Genomic DNA, 15089 nt, shown 5'->3' with positions numbered 1-15089 from the left:
TTCTTGCTTGAAATATTTTTAAAGCTTTTATCCTCTAGTAAAAAAAAAAACCATTCAACGCATCCAAATGTAGAGTTGTCCTATAAGATTATTCAGGCATCACATAAAGTTGCATTTAAAGCAAAATAATGGGTCGGATTAATCACAAACCGTGTCGTCTTTGACGACTTGATTTGACTTTCACTGTGATTACTTTATATAATGTTTGGAAGATCTTGGAACTGAATTATTTAATAAAAGGTAAGGGTTGATTCATCATGAGCGTAGATGTATGAAAGCAATTTCTGACCAGCCAATGGCATGTTATAGGCACGTATTGAATCTCTTAAGAAAGCAAACATCTTATTTGTACCGTATATAAAATTGCATTGCAGTGACTCGTAAAAGTGTAAATCATTTTGCTGCACTCGATGTGTAAAACAATTCATTTTATCCCAATAAGTTGCATCTCCTTACATAGTCCATCCCGGTGTTTTCTTAGATTCAAATAGTATAGTGTTAATGTTGCTTGAGGACATGTATGAGAGACAATACTGTGTTATGTAAAGACTTCTCTGCCATAATCGTAAAGTGATAGATGGAGAACATTCAGTAGAAATCAAATTTCGATACGTTTTCATTTAAAGTATATCTGTCCCATTCCCAAATTTAACATTATCGTTCGGTACACTTAACAGAGGAGAAACTAGTACATCCTGAGGCTTCAACCATCAGCAGGGCTGAATCCAAAATGGCTGAAGCTCAGCAAGTTATTATGAGAGTGCTCAAAGTAAGCTCTTTCACGTTATGGAGAGTTAAATGGCCGAGCTTCTATTCGGGCATTTCCCTTGGAGACCCGAAGGGGTCTGTAGAGTGTATGGTTAGTCATTGTGTGATGGTAAATGGGGAGCTCACTGCAGGCACTATGACAGGTTGTCACAGCACCCAGCAGGAGTATGAGAAGAAGGAGAAGTGCACTGTGTCATCATGACATCACAAGGATTTCCCCTGCTTGGAAACAGGTCTCTGGCGTCTGGCAGATACATTTTGTGGTTTCAATTCACAGAATTCATAATGCATTATAACCATCGCAATCATGTCTTAGTTCAGCTTGATAGGGACCTGTCATATATATGCTACAAAACTACAGGTAAACAGGGCCAGGCAAGCACTTCTTGTAGAAGAAGTTCACTGGCTTTGGCTCTTCATATTGCGTAATATAGTATCTTCAAACTCTCCTGTCAACTCCCACTTTAGTGAATAAACCCCTAAACAACCTTCCGCAGAGGCACAACTCTGTTCAAGGTGGTATATTTACTTGTAACCATTAGCTAATTTCCCTAAATGAGGCTGAAGGGACAACTCGTGAGTATTTTTAGTAAGTCACTTTAGATACAGATATTATAGTTTTCATCTTTTTTGACTGATAGAACCCCGTTTATCCAAGACCTGGACATTTTGAAAAATATCATAAAACAAATGTTAGAAATAACAGTTTATTTCTAATCTCTTAACAGCCCGCACATTTCCGTTAGGTTTGTAAAATAAAAAAAGGTGACTGCTACCTGCAACACATTCTACCGATTGGTTTCTTATTATCTTCATTTTACAATAGCAAATAGGTTGATAGCGGAAACAAAATAACACATTTTCTAAAACAAATTATCTAGTTATGAGTGTTTTGCTGTTAAACATTTATTCAGTGATAATACTCGTGTGAATGTGCCCTAGAAATAGATTTGCTGTAAAAAAAAAAAACAAAAAAAAAACAACTGAGAAAATCAATCTGTGAATACATTTAATTTAGCATTAAATACATGCGGTGTGAGAAGCCACATATTTAATTATCACTAAACACTCATTTTGCAGGTTCATGAAATTTATGAGTGTCAGGATTGTGACAAGAAATTTATTTCAGCAAACCAACTTAGACGGCATATGATAACCCACTCAGGTAAAACTGCTACATCTGCATGCGCGTGTGACTGCTAACATTAACACCAGGACAAGTCTTATAGTGTCAGGGGTCTGCTGGCACAGTGTTTTTTTTTGTTTTTGTTTTTTTAACAGTTTGTAGACTCTGAATGTGTATGGACAGTATCTCACAAAAGTGAGTACACCCCTCACATTTTTGTAAATATTTTATTAAATCTTGTCATGTGACAACACTAAGGAAATGACATTCTGCTAAAATGTAAAGTAGTGAGTGTACAGCCTGTATAACAGTGTAAATTTACTGTCCCCTCAACATAACTCAACACACAGCCATTAATGTCTAAACCTTGGCACCAAAAGTGAGTACAACCCTAAGTGGAAATGTCCAAATTGAGCCTAATTGGCCATTTTCCCTGTCAGTGCTCAGACCATACGCCGCACACTGCATCAAATTGGTCTGCATGGATGTCGTCCCAGAAGTAAGCCTCTTCTAAAAATGATGCACAAGAAAGCCTGCAAACAGTATGCTGAAGACAAGCAGACTTAGGACGTGGATTACTGGAACCATGCCTTGTGGTCCGATGAGACCAAGATAAACTTATTTGGTTCAGATGGTGTCAAGCGTGTGTGGTGGCATTCAGGTGAGGAGTACAAAGACAAGTGTGTCTTGCCTACGGTCAAGCATGGTGGTGAGAGTGTCATGGTCTGGGCCTGCATGAGTGCTGCCGGCACTGGGGAGCTACAGTTCATTGAGGGAACCATGAATGCCAACATGTAATGTGACATACTGAAGCAGAGCATGATCCCTCCCTTCGGAGACTGGGCCACAGGGCAGTATTCCAACATGGCAATGACCCCAAACACACCTCCAAGATGAACACCGCCTTGCTAAAGAAGCTGAGGATAAGGCTGGTGGACTGGCCAAGCATGTCTCCAGGCCTGAACCCTATTGAGCATCTGTGGGGCATCCTCAAACGGAAGGTGGGGGAGTGCAGGGTCTCTAACACCCACCAGCTCAGTGATGTCGTCACGGAGGAGTGGAAGAGGACTCCAGTGGCAACCTGTGAACTCCATGCCCAAGAGTGTTAAGGCAGTGCTGGAAAATAATGGTGGTCACACAAAATATAAACACTTTGGGCCCAATTTGGACATTTCCACTTAGGGGTGTACTCACTTTTGTTTCCAAGGTTTAGACATTAATGGCAGTGTGTTGATTTATTTTGAGGGGACAGCAAATTTACACTGTTATACAGGCTGTACACTCACTACTTTACATTGTAGAAGTGCCATTTCTTCAGTGTTGTCACATGAAAAGATATAAAATATTCACAAAAATGTGAGGGGTGTACTCACTTTTGTGAGATACTGTATATATATATGTAAACATTAGTTTTACTCTACATACATTTATAATCCCTTTTAACAATCGTACACTTTTTCTCACCAGACAATTTTTTTATACATCTTTTTCTTGTGAAACGCTATAGACTTCTGATTAGCTTTATTTACCGTCAAATGCCTTAAACATTTTTCATATTCATAATCTTGAAGCTAACTTTCTTTGAAGTCATTCGTTTTCTTTCAGTATAAGCCAATTAATTTTTGAAAAGATTATTGTGAAGAATATGGCAGTACGTAGAAACGCTAAGCATTACAGAATAAATAAAGGGCATTAGTCTCTTGTTTTCTATTTGGTTAAAGTCTAATTGGACTGACATAAATGCATCAGTCTCTGTGGAGATGACTTTATTTGCCTTTCATCTTCTACCTCCACTCCAATGCGCAGAAACTTAAATGTCCCCAATCATTTTCCACAGAAAAGCGCCCTTACACCTGTGAGGTTTGCTGTAAATCCTTCAAACGACTTGATCAAGTCACAGCACACAAAATAATACACAGCGAAGACAAACCTTACCAATGCAAGCTCTGTGGAAAGGGATTTGCCCACAGAAATGTTTACAAGAATCACAAGAAGGTAAAGCACCATGACTGGCACGTCCAGATGAAAATCGCAAAGTTCTGTTTGTTTTAAGCACAATTGTTAATGTGGACTTTTTGGAATTACCTGGATTTCTGCATATATTGGCCATTAAATCTAAGATCTAATCTTTAACAAAGTCACACCTATAGACATACATAGTCTGGCTCAACTAATAACACACAAACAACTATACATGTCTTTATTGGACACACAGTGTAAACATTCACAGGGTAGGATAGAAAGAAGTATGTGAGCCCTTGGATTTAATAACTGGTTGACCCTCCTTTGGCAGCAATAACTTCAGCCAAACGTTACCTGTAGTTGTGGATCACACCTGCACAATGGCCTGGAATTCTGGACAATTCCTGTGTGCAACTGTGTTTCAGTTCAGTTGTGTTCTTGGGATGTCTGGTGTGAGAAGCTCTCTTGAATTCATGCCATAGCATCTTTACATGTTCACAACATTCCCCAACATATGGTATTCCCCATTGTGCCCTTGGCCTCATCTTCTTTACTGTCTGTTTTTAGATAATTCTCACTTGGGTTCTTACTATTGGGGTACAGAGGAGGTGGGTAATGTTTAAGGAGACCTTGCCTGCCTGATTTACAGTAGTAGTAGTTTGTTCATCCTTAAATAAAATCTAAAGACTTGTTTCACATTTCCTATGTTCTGTTGATTTAAGGTCAAATGTTTTAGGTGACACTTTAAGTTTAACTTCTCTAAAAGAGTTACTAGCATAACTAACTCTGTGTTTGGAAATAGTAATTGTATTGTCTGTTTATATGGTATAGGAAATCCCAGTTGTATGTACAGTTTCACAATCTGTCCCGTTCATTAAATATTAACACAGTGCATACCTCCCAACAGCCAAAGAGGGACGCTTTTGTTTTAGGGGATGTGGGTTTGCGATGAGGGCCTGGGAGCAGTCAGAAGGCTTTTAATGTGACTTTATTATCTGTAAATATGTTAATATTTATGAGTGAGACATTCAGCTCATATTCAGGTACTCATACACATCAAAAATTCTTAGTAAAAAAATTAAATTGCGTCACTAAGAACGTACGTATTTAATTGTTAAACTTTTTGATCAATCAGATTCAGCTCAGGTTTGAAAATGTGTAAATACATTTGTGGCCTGGGTTCAACACAGCCCTAGTTTGTTCCATAATATGCACTGTGCATACTATGTCCACACCTTTATCCCAAATCCTAGATTTTGCAGTCCTGTACGCTAAATAAATACATACATAATGATGTTTACAGTTTGAAGGACACCTTATGGGTGTCGTATCAGTGCAGCCATGTTAACTTTCTTTTTTTCCGTGATTTGCATGATTATTCACACCCATTAAGTTATTCCTCCTCTCCTCTCTAATTCGTTTTCATAGAAGGTGATTGGCTCTGACAGCCTTTGAAACGTTGGGATGAGGATTAAGAAGAGGATCTCAGAAGAGAAAGCCAATTGTTTTCCCAGTTTCACTGAAAAATAAAAAGCACAATCTATATGTAGTTTTACTAAAAGACTTTAGCTTTCAAATCAGCAGTTAAGTGATTAGTGTATCTTAATGAAACAGGTCCACTGCTTTGTAATTCTACCCTTCCTTCTTTGAACCACATTAACAATTCTTGTGTTCCTCGTTCCCACACCCAACATACCTACGATGCCCCTTTAATTGCCCTTGTTCTAATGTATAACTTCCCATGCTGGATACTAAGTGGACCGTTGCATAGGGTCAGTTCCCTGAAATACTTATAGCTGATGATAATTGTTTGCTTGTGTAGCCTTTCGGTCTGTATCTGTCTACTGCTTTGTGTAGTGGCTGCTCTTAGCTAATCCAACAGCTGTCTAGAGATGCAGAATGATGTGGGTAGTTTACTTCTTGGTATGTGAAGCTTTGCTTCTGTCTGTGATAGGGAGCTCCTTCAAGTTTATGTGTGCTGTATGCCATATGGGAACTAAATATGAGATTTTTTGCTTCATCTTTCATAGGAATAGCCATAAATCATGTGCATCTATCGTTCATAAAAAAGGAAACCTGCTCATTTGTGTGTGTGCTGTGGACAAATTTCTAGCATTTTTCCCCCACACCTATAATCTGGAGACATTTACATGGAAATGCTTGAATTATGGCCAAAGCACACATTTCTTCCATATTAGTAGATATTAGTTTAAGAGTAGTGCAAGAGGGCTCTCCTTAAATATTATGAGCACATAAACCACATAACTATTTGATTTTTTTTTTATGACTGTGACTCAGCCTTGCAATATGCATTTTACATACGCATCCCCATGCAAACCATCAATATGTGGACATTGTTGGCATATGGTTTTACTGCTGATTGGTCAATGGTAATTCATAGGAAAGGGTTTTTATGGCCTTTTTTCCTGATTTGTAAGAGATCAAAAATGTTTTCCTGCTGAGTGCTTTAGTGCTGAGTTTAAATTGAAAATAGGGTGCTAAAAATCATCATACCAATATAAGTGAATAGATTAAATGGCTAACTAATCTCCTGTTTTTTTAATTTGATATATATTCCCTCAGTGAGAATCTCATAGAGACAAATATTGTGTATAAAACAATAATACAATCAATTAAATTATTAACGTTTCTGAATATTAGAACACTGTTGCAATTATTTTAAAACCTACGGAGTTTTAAAGTAACGGGTTGATCATTGATGTGTTCCGCTACACTGTATCTAGGAAGATGTCCCTCTGTGGGCCCATTTTATGGTACAGAAGGCAGTCGTGCCTGAAGTAGTGCGGCACTGGGTTGGGAGTGTGGAAAAAGTGGGTAGAGATTAAGTGTGATAGGGCATGAAGTTGGAAGGGCATGAAAACGTTCCCTCCTTCTAAAGTGGAAAATAGTCCTCTGAAGGCCCAGCAATGAGCTGTTCTACCTGGGCCTCCAGCGCAAAGCCAAATTGTTCCTAGTTACATTTCGCAGTAGGCTTATAGTGTTGCAGTAGAGCAGTTTGTTGATAAGGCCATTTTGTGAAGCACATTTCTGAGGCCAAGTGCTAAAGGTAGAGCAACAAGAACATTCCATTGGTTTCCAGAATTAAAATTCTTAAAATCACAGCAGCTGTCTTGCTGAATGCTGGCCTGGCTTCTTTTATGCATCTTTTATGCTTCACAGCCGATCATGTCTAAGCCAGGATTGCTTCATTCCTAATAAGATCTCCAAGTAGTTTTGCACTCAAAATGTATTAAATAACAACCACGGTCTACTATTCTCTTAAAAGTTAATGCTGGATATTTTTATCACAAGTGTGTAACCCAATTGTCATTTGGCATTTTTTTTTTTTATTGACAGTATTAATGAAATATAATAAAAATTATAATATTACATCATAGAATTATTAAATGGTATTAAGATCAGCAAGGCTAATAAAATTAAATAGTTGTGTTTTTAAAGTATAATTGATTATTTTATCAATATTGTATTATCAGGTTGTGAGATACTTTAATCCACACTGCATATCTTGAGATATCACACAACTGAATGCTTGTTCATGGTCCTTGTTTTAGTTTATTTTGTTTCCTCGGGTCCTTTTAAACCCATTTTAGTAGGATTAACTTTAATTATTGTAATTAGTCCTAATTGATTGCCACAATCTTTCATCCCAATTTTTTCCCCCTCTTACAGACCCATTCTGAAGAGAGACCATTCCAGTGCGAGGAATGCAAGGCTTTGTTCCGCACTCCGTTCTCATTGCAGAGGCACCTGCTAATACACAACAGTAAGTGCTAATTGGAGGGCAAAAGACCTCCTTTAATTTACATGTGTATGTCTCCTGTTCCTTTTACCTGGTAAATACTGCTTCCCTCAATTGCACAATATTTGAGTAGGCTTACCGGGAGCAGCAAATAGATTGATGACAGGGAAGAATAAAACATAACAATACAGCATAAATAGGTACTTTTATCAGACATAGAATAAAAGCGAAAACACTTCCGCTGTTCCTCCACAACACGGGTACTGGCTTTTGTCTCCTTGAACACAAACAGCCTCATAAAAAAGTGTGACTATTCAGTGAATTAGGAGGGTGTTGTGGGGGATGCTTGTTAATGGCACACTAGAGTGATGCACAAAAGTAGATGTTTTTCAAAAAGGGCATCATGTCTTTTTCAATGAAATGGGTTTTGCTGAGAAACTGGACCAGAAGCGTGCATCCATGGCTATTGTTCTGCACATTTTTTTTTTATTAAATTAAAAGCTGTACTATAAAATTATAATATATAATGAGCTTTCTTATAGTCTACTGTTGTCAGAAAATATCATACCTGGTTGTAAAGATTCTCCCAAGGTAGTTGAGTAAGTGAGTAGTGGTGCCAACAATCCAACTGCTAATGCAAGAGAAAAGAACTGGGATGTAGTGAAGGCTGTAAAGGATGGGTATTGGAAATCAGCATAGGAGATTGTGTAATGACAAAGTGTGGCCAAAAATAATTGTTCTTTACACATTTTTGGCAGGCAGGCAAACAATTATGAACATATATTGGAGATATAGTAGGTGTTATTATTTTTGAGATGGCTTTTTGACCTCTTAGGCATGTGTGGGCATACCGGGCCATGGGTTGCGTAGGCAAGCAATAACATACTACAGCATATAATAGTGTGGTGTATTTTAAGTGTGTTAGTTTATACATTCTATTTTGTGTCTTCTTTCTAAGGTGAACGCACATTTAAATGTGACCATTGTGATGCCACATTCAAAAGGAAGGACACGCTAAATGTTCATATTCAAGTGGTACATGATGGTCACAAGAAGTACAAATGTGATCTTTGTGACAAAGCCTTTGTGACCCCGTCAGTGCTCAAAAGCCATAAAAAAGTAAGTACTGTAATAGCCACTAAAACTCCATTGTGAGGTAGGAACTAAGGCGAATAGGAAAAAACAACGCGATAATGAAATCAAGAATATTCCAACAAGTGTCGGCACTGCATGTAAAGCTCGCTGATGTGTACATATCAAGAACCTCTCATCAGCAATTGGCAGCAAGACCACTTGCAAAAACAAACATTGCAATATTGACATCCTTGATCTGTGTTATTGTTTATATCTCTTTTGAGGGAAAAGCAAGTACAGGTTTTAAACTTAAAAGTGTCATATATAACATAATGAGTTTATCACTTACCAGAGGGCAGTTTTAAAGTTGTTGTTGTTCCATATAGACAATAATAATTGAACCATCTTTTAAGTTAAGCAAAGCAACCTTATTAGTTTCCTCTGAAGATTATAAAAACATAAAGATCTTCCAGCTTCTATAACAACCTCAGTCCCTGCTCAATCAATGCCTGCTTTTCTGAGACAACACGCATTGACTAAAAAAATAAGACAACATGATACATATGTGATAGATGACTTAATAATAAGTCCAATGTGTTTTGCGTCGGCAGGGACTTTTCCCCACTGGTAAGCAGGAGATGAGACTGTCAGTAGCCTGAGGTCTTCTATGTCATATGGGCTGACATATTAAGTGTAAAGCCACTCAGTGCAATTGCCAGTTACACTTAGCTAACTGAGAATGCTACCAGAAACAATGATTAAAGTAAAATAGTTCCCAGAGGGTCTATCCAGAACCTCCTGGGACCTCTGATGACCCCCTGATCACCAGGACTGCAATACAGGGCAATAGAGTCCTGCTCGCTGATTATCGCTGCTCACATGCAGTAGTGATCAAAGTAAAAAATGGAAGAATCAAACCCACCCCAATAATGTCACATGACATCATAAGGGATACCGTCTTCTAATAAGAGAAATGCCAAAGGGATCTCCAGTAAAAAGTAATTTTAAAAGAAAGGGGAAAAAAGTGGCACCTAACTTGTTGATGGAATACTAAGTAAAATTGCATAAATGTGTGTGTGTGTCTTTAAGCTTTCTTCTCTGTTTTTAAACATGTTAATCATATTTAATGCATACAAAATGGTATTAAAACAGAGACCTTATTAGTAGTAGGTGGAGTAATACATTTAAAAAATATTGTATTGTTAGACAATTTAATTAATAAACCTAGCTGAAAATGGACAGTTCAGATTATTGGCAGGTCGTGTTTATAGACAGGTGCCCAAACAATATGTCCTACTCAACAAATGCATCAGACTTCCTGTCCTTACACACAGTACGAGTGGGAATGTGTTCTAAATGGTGTGCATTTGTTCACTATTAGCGGCACTAAAGAACACAAAAGGAATATGGCATCTTTGTTGTATTCACTGTGACTGCGGATAAGCACGTAATTACCATATGACAACACCTGTGATGTATACAAAAGATCTCTTCTGAAATTATCCCCTCCTTTTCAAATATTTGATACCCTCTCATGAAAGAGAAATGAATGTTCCAGAAATCACTCCATATCACTTTGTGGGTGTATGTAACTGCTCCCTATTTATCCCCAAATTCACATTCATTTTTTCTTAAAAACACCGACCTAGTCAGCTACACTGCTTATGTGTAGCATGCATGCGCTGGTGTCCCAAGAATCTGAAAATTAAACGACTGCGGTCCTGAATCCCGCTGTCCCAGAAGAGCTTGGTTGTACAACAGGGTAGAGTGGCAAAATTGGGGCTGCCTTGTGCAAAGCGGACGAGTGAGAGGCATGCCTAATAACAGCTTACAACAGCCTCCCGCTCCCTCACCGGGATGGCCAGAAAATACTATACAGCAAACATCGTGTTGTTTTGAAGGGGATCATTTCAGTAACTGATTTACATGTCAATGAAACGGAGTGTGGATTTGGGCGAAACACAGCCCCAGCAGACATTCTTTTCACTGTACTACAGATGTTCCAATACTTATTAACATAAGTGTCTCTTTAACACTTGACAGAAGAATTCTAAGAATTGCTTACTTATCCTTTACACTGAAGAGCAGACCATAAGCACCAGTGTCTTAAGAAAGGTGACTGGGATGAGCTATGTTGAAAGATATTCAATGCTGGATTTTTTTAATGCTGCCTTCTAGGGGTATGTTTGAACATAAAGGAACTAGGGACAAGCTCCCCCTTTGACACCCCCCCCCAGACCACTTGTATCTGAGTGGAGGCCTGTGTGGCTACCCACAGAGCTCCATCCAGTAACCCTTTTTCTGTGGTCTGGATGCTGCAGGGTATTGGGATATGATGTCATATGTCCTGCTTTCCATTATCAGGGACACAAAGCATGAGAAGGGGATGGTTGCAAGAGAAGGCTTACCTGCAAACGTTATACAATAATCCATTAATTACCGCATAATGCAATAAACAGTAAACCGTTCCCTTCTATGGTGGCCCTAACAACTTTGCGTTATGCTTTTGCAGACTCACACAGGGGAAAAAGAAAAAATTTGTCCATATTGTGGCCAGAAGTTTGCTAGTAATGGGACCCTTCGTGTTCATATACGGAGTCACACTGGTATGTAAAATTACTTTTTTTATCATTTAAATAAATTACTGACATTTTGATAAAACAATTTGCCTTTATTTTGTTAACATGTAGAATTGCGTAGAAAAGGTTTTTGCTGTGTGTCTGATTTTCTCTGTTGCGTATTATTTACATTGGCTTTGTGTGTTGTAGTTATACTTAAAGGTAGAACGAATAACTCTAGAGTCTGGTGCTTGTTTCATTTGTTCATGTAGGCAGTTAAACACACAATCATTAAGTGTGAAAAAGTAATTGGCTCCCAGTCAGTAAACTCAGCCCAATGAAATGAATTGCTAGAATAGGGTGTTTGAAGATCTTCGTAACTAATCAGACCTGATTCGGGCCAACAAATATAAATCTAGCTAACCTTGGTTCTTGCCATCAATATACACAGCCATATACTGTATATAAGGCTCTGAGGCTCCACCACATCACTGTCAGATCCATTCTGGCTAAATATAGAGGGTATAGGACAGTGGTTAATCAGACAGTGGCTGACACTATCATGGTTTGTGGATGCTTTGCTGCATCTGGACTTGGATAACTTTCCACCATTGAAGAGACCATGAATTCTGCAGCAGAATGTCAGGGCATACATGAGCTGATGCTGAAGTGCTTCTAGGTCGTGCAGCAAGACTAAATACATGCTAGGGTGGTTGATGTTTTGGAATTGCCTAATTAAAGTGTAAACCCAAACCTAGAGATGTAGTAGGACCTGAACCAACCACTTAATGAAGAACCATGAAAAACCAACATGGTAGAGTGGGCCAGAAATGACCTCATGTTGTTGAAAGACACTGATAGCTACAAGAAGTGTTTGATAGCTGTTATTGCTGCTAAAATTGCCAGATTGTGTTTAAGGTGGTAATTAAGATGGTAATTACTATTTCACACAGGGGCATATGTTTCTTTAATAAATTAGTTACATAATAATCAAAATTTTCTGCGGTTGTGTCTAAAGACCTAATAACCTAAAGTGCCAAAGATATGCAACACTCTAGGTGGTGATTGTTTAGATATAAATAATTTAGGAAAGTGCGTTAAATGAGTTTTTATGCAGATATGCATTTGGTTTTCAGATTATGTTTTCAGTGGGATTCTGTGTAACCAATGACAACTGCTGTTGCTTGCATTAAATCATCTATGGTATCTTTGGCTGTGTAGCCAGATTAGGATTCCATTGGGTGTTTGGTAGTTTCCAAGCAAAACCTCTGTGCTTCTATTAAATACACATAGGCTGCAAAAAGTGGTTAATCCTTTTATGATTAACTGGTCAGGTCACGTACCTGATGATGTAGCAATTAATATTTAAAATGAAAATGCTATGCCTCATTCTACAGTGGGTCTGTAAACTCTTTCATCACATTTCCTAAATTAAATAATACTGTTGAAATGCAGTATATAATATGTGTGTGTGTATAGGTAGGTACGGACAGGCAAATAAAGACACAAGATGCTGGATATATATATACACAGATAACAGTCTATGTTGGAGTGTGCTGGCAGAACCGGAGAAACATGACTGGTCAATAAGTGTGATAAAGGCAGATGCACCACAGCAGGTACAGACTTCTGATAGGGGACCACGGAGCGGACTTTGGATAGGGGACAAAGCTGGAACATGCCTAGTAGCGGACAGGCAGGGCAATGGACACACGGCAGGGAGCCCTCTGGCAGGGCACATGTAGTCGGGCAAGCCAGGTCAATACCAGGAGATAACAGGAACAAGAGCCAAATCAGAAGCCAAGATCATGGTCAAGACAAGCCGGGACCAAACTGGTAGAATCCAATAGCTAGGAACAGCATAGGGCCAGGAAGCAGAGAAACAAATCTGAATACACCACAATGCAAAGGCCCAGACTGAAGGGCAGAGCAGGTATATAAGGGCAGGCCTAATATCCGGATAACGTGGCTTAGCTGTCCCAAATAATTAAACGGGTGCTCCTGAGAGGGAAGGGTGGCCACTAGTGGCTGCAGGTAGGCATGGCAATGTATAAATATTACATCGTCCTGGCTGGCAGGGTGGAGTCCTGTACAATCCTATCTTAATGATACAATTGTTATATTTTGGCTTATTAAAATAATCTAATATAGTATGAAAGTATATATAGTATAGTACGAGATGACTGAAGCATTGGAAGCCCTTCGGCGCTGTATGTTTTAATCTGGTTCATCTAAAGCAGGCTACAATATAACTTTACATTTTTTGCATTTTGTCCATTTGTGGCTTGGCAGATCATGTCTGCTCATGATCAGAACCACGTCTCTCTAACTACACTTTCATCTCTTCCTCTTCAACATGTGCTATCAGCACTGGTGAGAAACTACACTGCCTCCTGTAACGATTGTTTCTGATTCCTACCAGACCAGTCACTGTTTCAATTATCTGTGCATGTTACAGATAAAATCCTTCTGGGACCGTTTATTTTTTTATATTAGCTTGATAAATCCATTCTAACTTGAGAACCAGTTTTTAATACTGCTCTGACAGCAGATCGGATTCTAGCTATCTGATTCTTATTTACAAATGTAACTGTATGGCAGATAGCATTTACCTTTAGCAAGATCTAGAAAGTGTTTTAAATAAAATCATTCTTAGGGATATGCCAGGACACAGGTTATACATTAACATTATTATACCCTTTTTCACATCGTACAAAAAAATGTTAACAGATGGTAATGGCACAAAAAACATGGTTGGTGTTTGCTGTTTGGCTTGGATAAAGTCAACAAATAACATGCATTAGAGGAATAATTAATCGAGACAGTGTAAATATTTTAGGTTATTTCACCTTCCTATTTCAATAGAAACTCGAATGATTTGCAAGAGCCCACCATATTTTTCTTATGAATGATTAACTATCTGTGTTGTGAGTGAATAGACTGATGTAGGAGCCAAATTAACTTACAAGGCACCATAAAGACAAGACTACGGCTGTTCCTGCATATCCTTAAATTAAAAGCCTTCATCAGAGGATGCGTAAATAACAGGCGGACAATGTTATAAAGCTCATACACAATTCTGAAGAAAACCTTAGGTTTATCTCGGCGTTCTTCAGCCATATCCCATGTATCATATGACATCAAAGCTCTTATTTAAATTGTATTCACATTTTGGAAGTAAGGGTATCTTTAAAAATATAACTGTTATCATTATATACTGAGGTAGACATTGATGGGGGTACAACATAACTTATATACTGAGGCAAACATTGACAGTGGTACAGCATAACTGTTATATACTGAGGCAAACATTGACAGTGGTACAACATAACTGTTATCATTATATACTAAGGCACGCACTGACGGTCGTACAGCATAACACCTATCACTATATACTGAGACAAACATTGACGGTGATACAGCATAACACCTATCATTATACATTGAGCCAGACATTGACAATAATGCAGCATAACTCCTATCACTATATACTAAGCCAGACATTGATGTGGTGTAGGCCTACCACTTCAGTGCCTGGCTTAGTATATAGTAGGGATGCACCAAAATGAAACTTCTGCACCAAAACCAAAAATTCTGCATTCACTTGGCCGAAACCGAAAAAAACAAAAAAACACACTTTTATTAAAAGTAAGTAACACACCAAAATTAGACAAAAAAATTAAATAACAAATATATATATATATTGTATTATATATATATATGTACTGGTTGCCTGGGCATGATAGGAGTGTGATTGCTGTTGACAATCATATATATATATATATATATATATATATATATATATATATATATATATATTAATATTGTTATCAAATTTTTT

General features: G+C 38.1%; 1 protein-coding gene across 3 annotated transcripts in view; it reads left to right on the top strand.

Moving 5' to 3' along the window:
• Positions 1-15089, top strand: part of LOC149289369 (PR domain zinc finger protein 5-like) — a 51797-nt gene that overhangs the window by 13790 nt on the left and 22918 nt on the right. For all 3 annotated transcript variants that reach the window (XM_089490761.1, XM_089490759.1, XM_089490758.1), the window contains 5 exons: positions 1849-1933; positions 3732-3889; positions 7547-7640; positions 8575-8735; positions 11203-11296. In XM_089490761.1, the coding sequence (XP_089346887.1) occupies positions 1849-1933; positions 3732-3889; positions 7547-7640; positions 8575-8735; positions 11203-11296 (592 nt within the window). The remainder of the gene's footprint in view (positions 1-1848; positions 1934-3731; positions 3890-7546; positions 7641-8574; positions 8736-11202; positions 11297-15089) is intronic.

This window comes from Sceloporus occidentalis, unplaced genomic scaffold, assembly GCF_023333645.1.
Source record: "Sceloporus occidentalis isolate IW3139 unplaced genomic scaffold, rSceOcc1.0.p SCAF_46, whole genome shotgun sequence".
Classification (NCBI taxonomy): Eukaryota; Metazoa; Chordata; class Lepidosauria; order Squamata; family Phrynosomatidae; genus Sceloporus; species Sceloporus occidentalis.
This window is presented reverse-complemented; position numbering and strand designations above follow the sequence as displayed.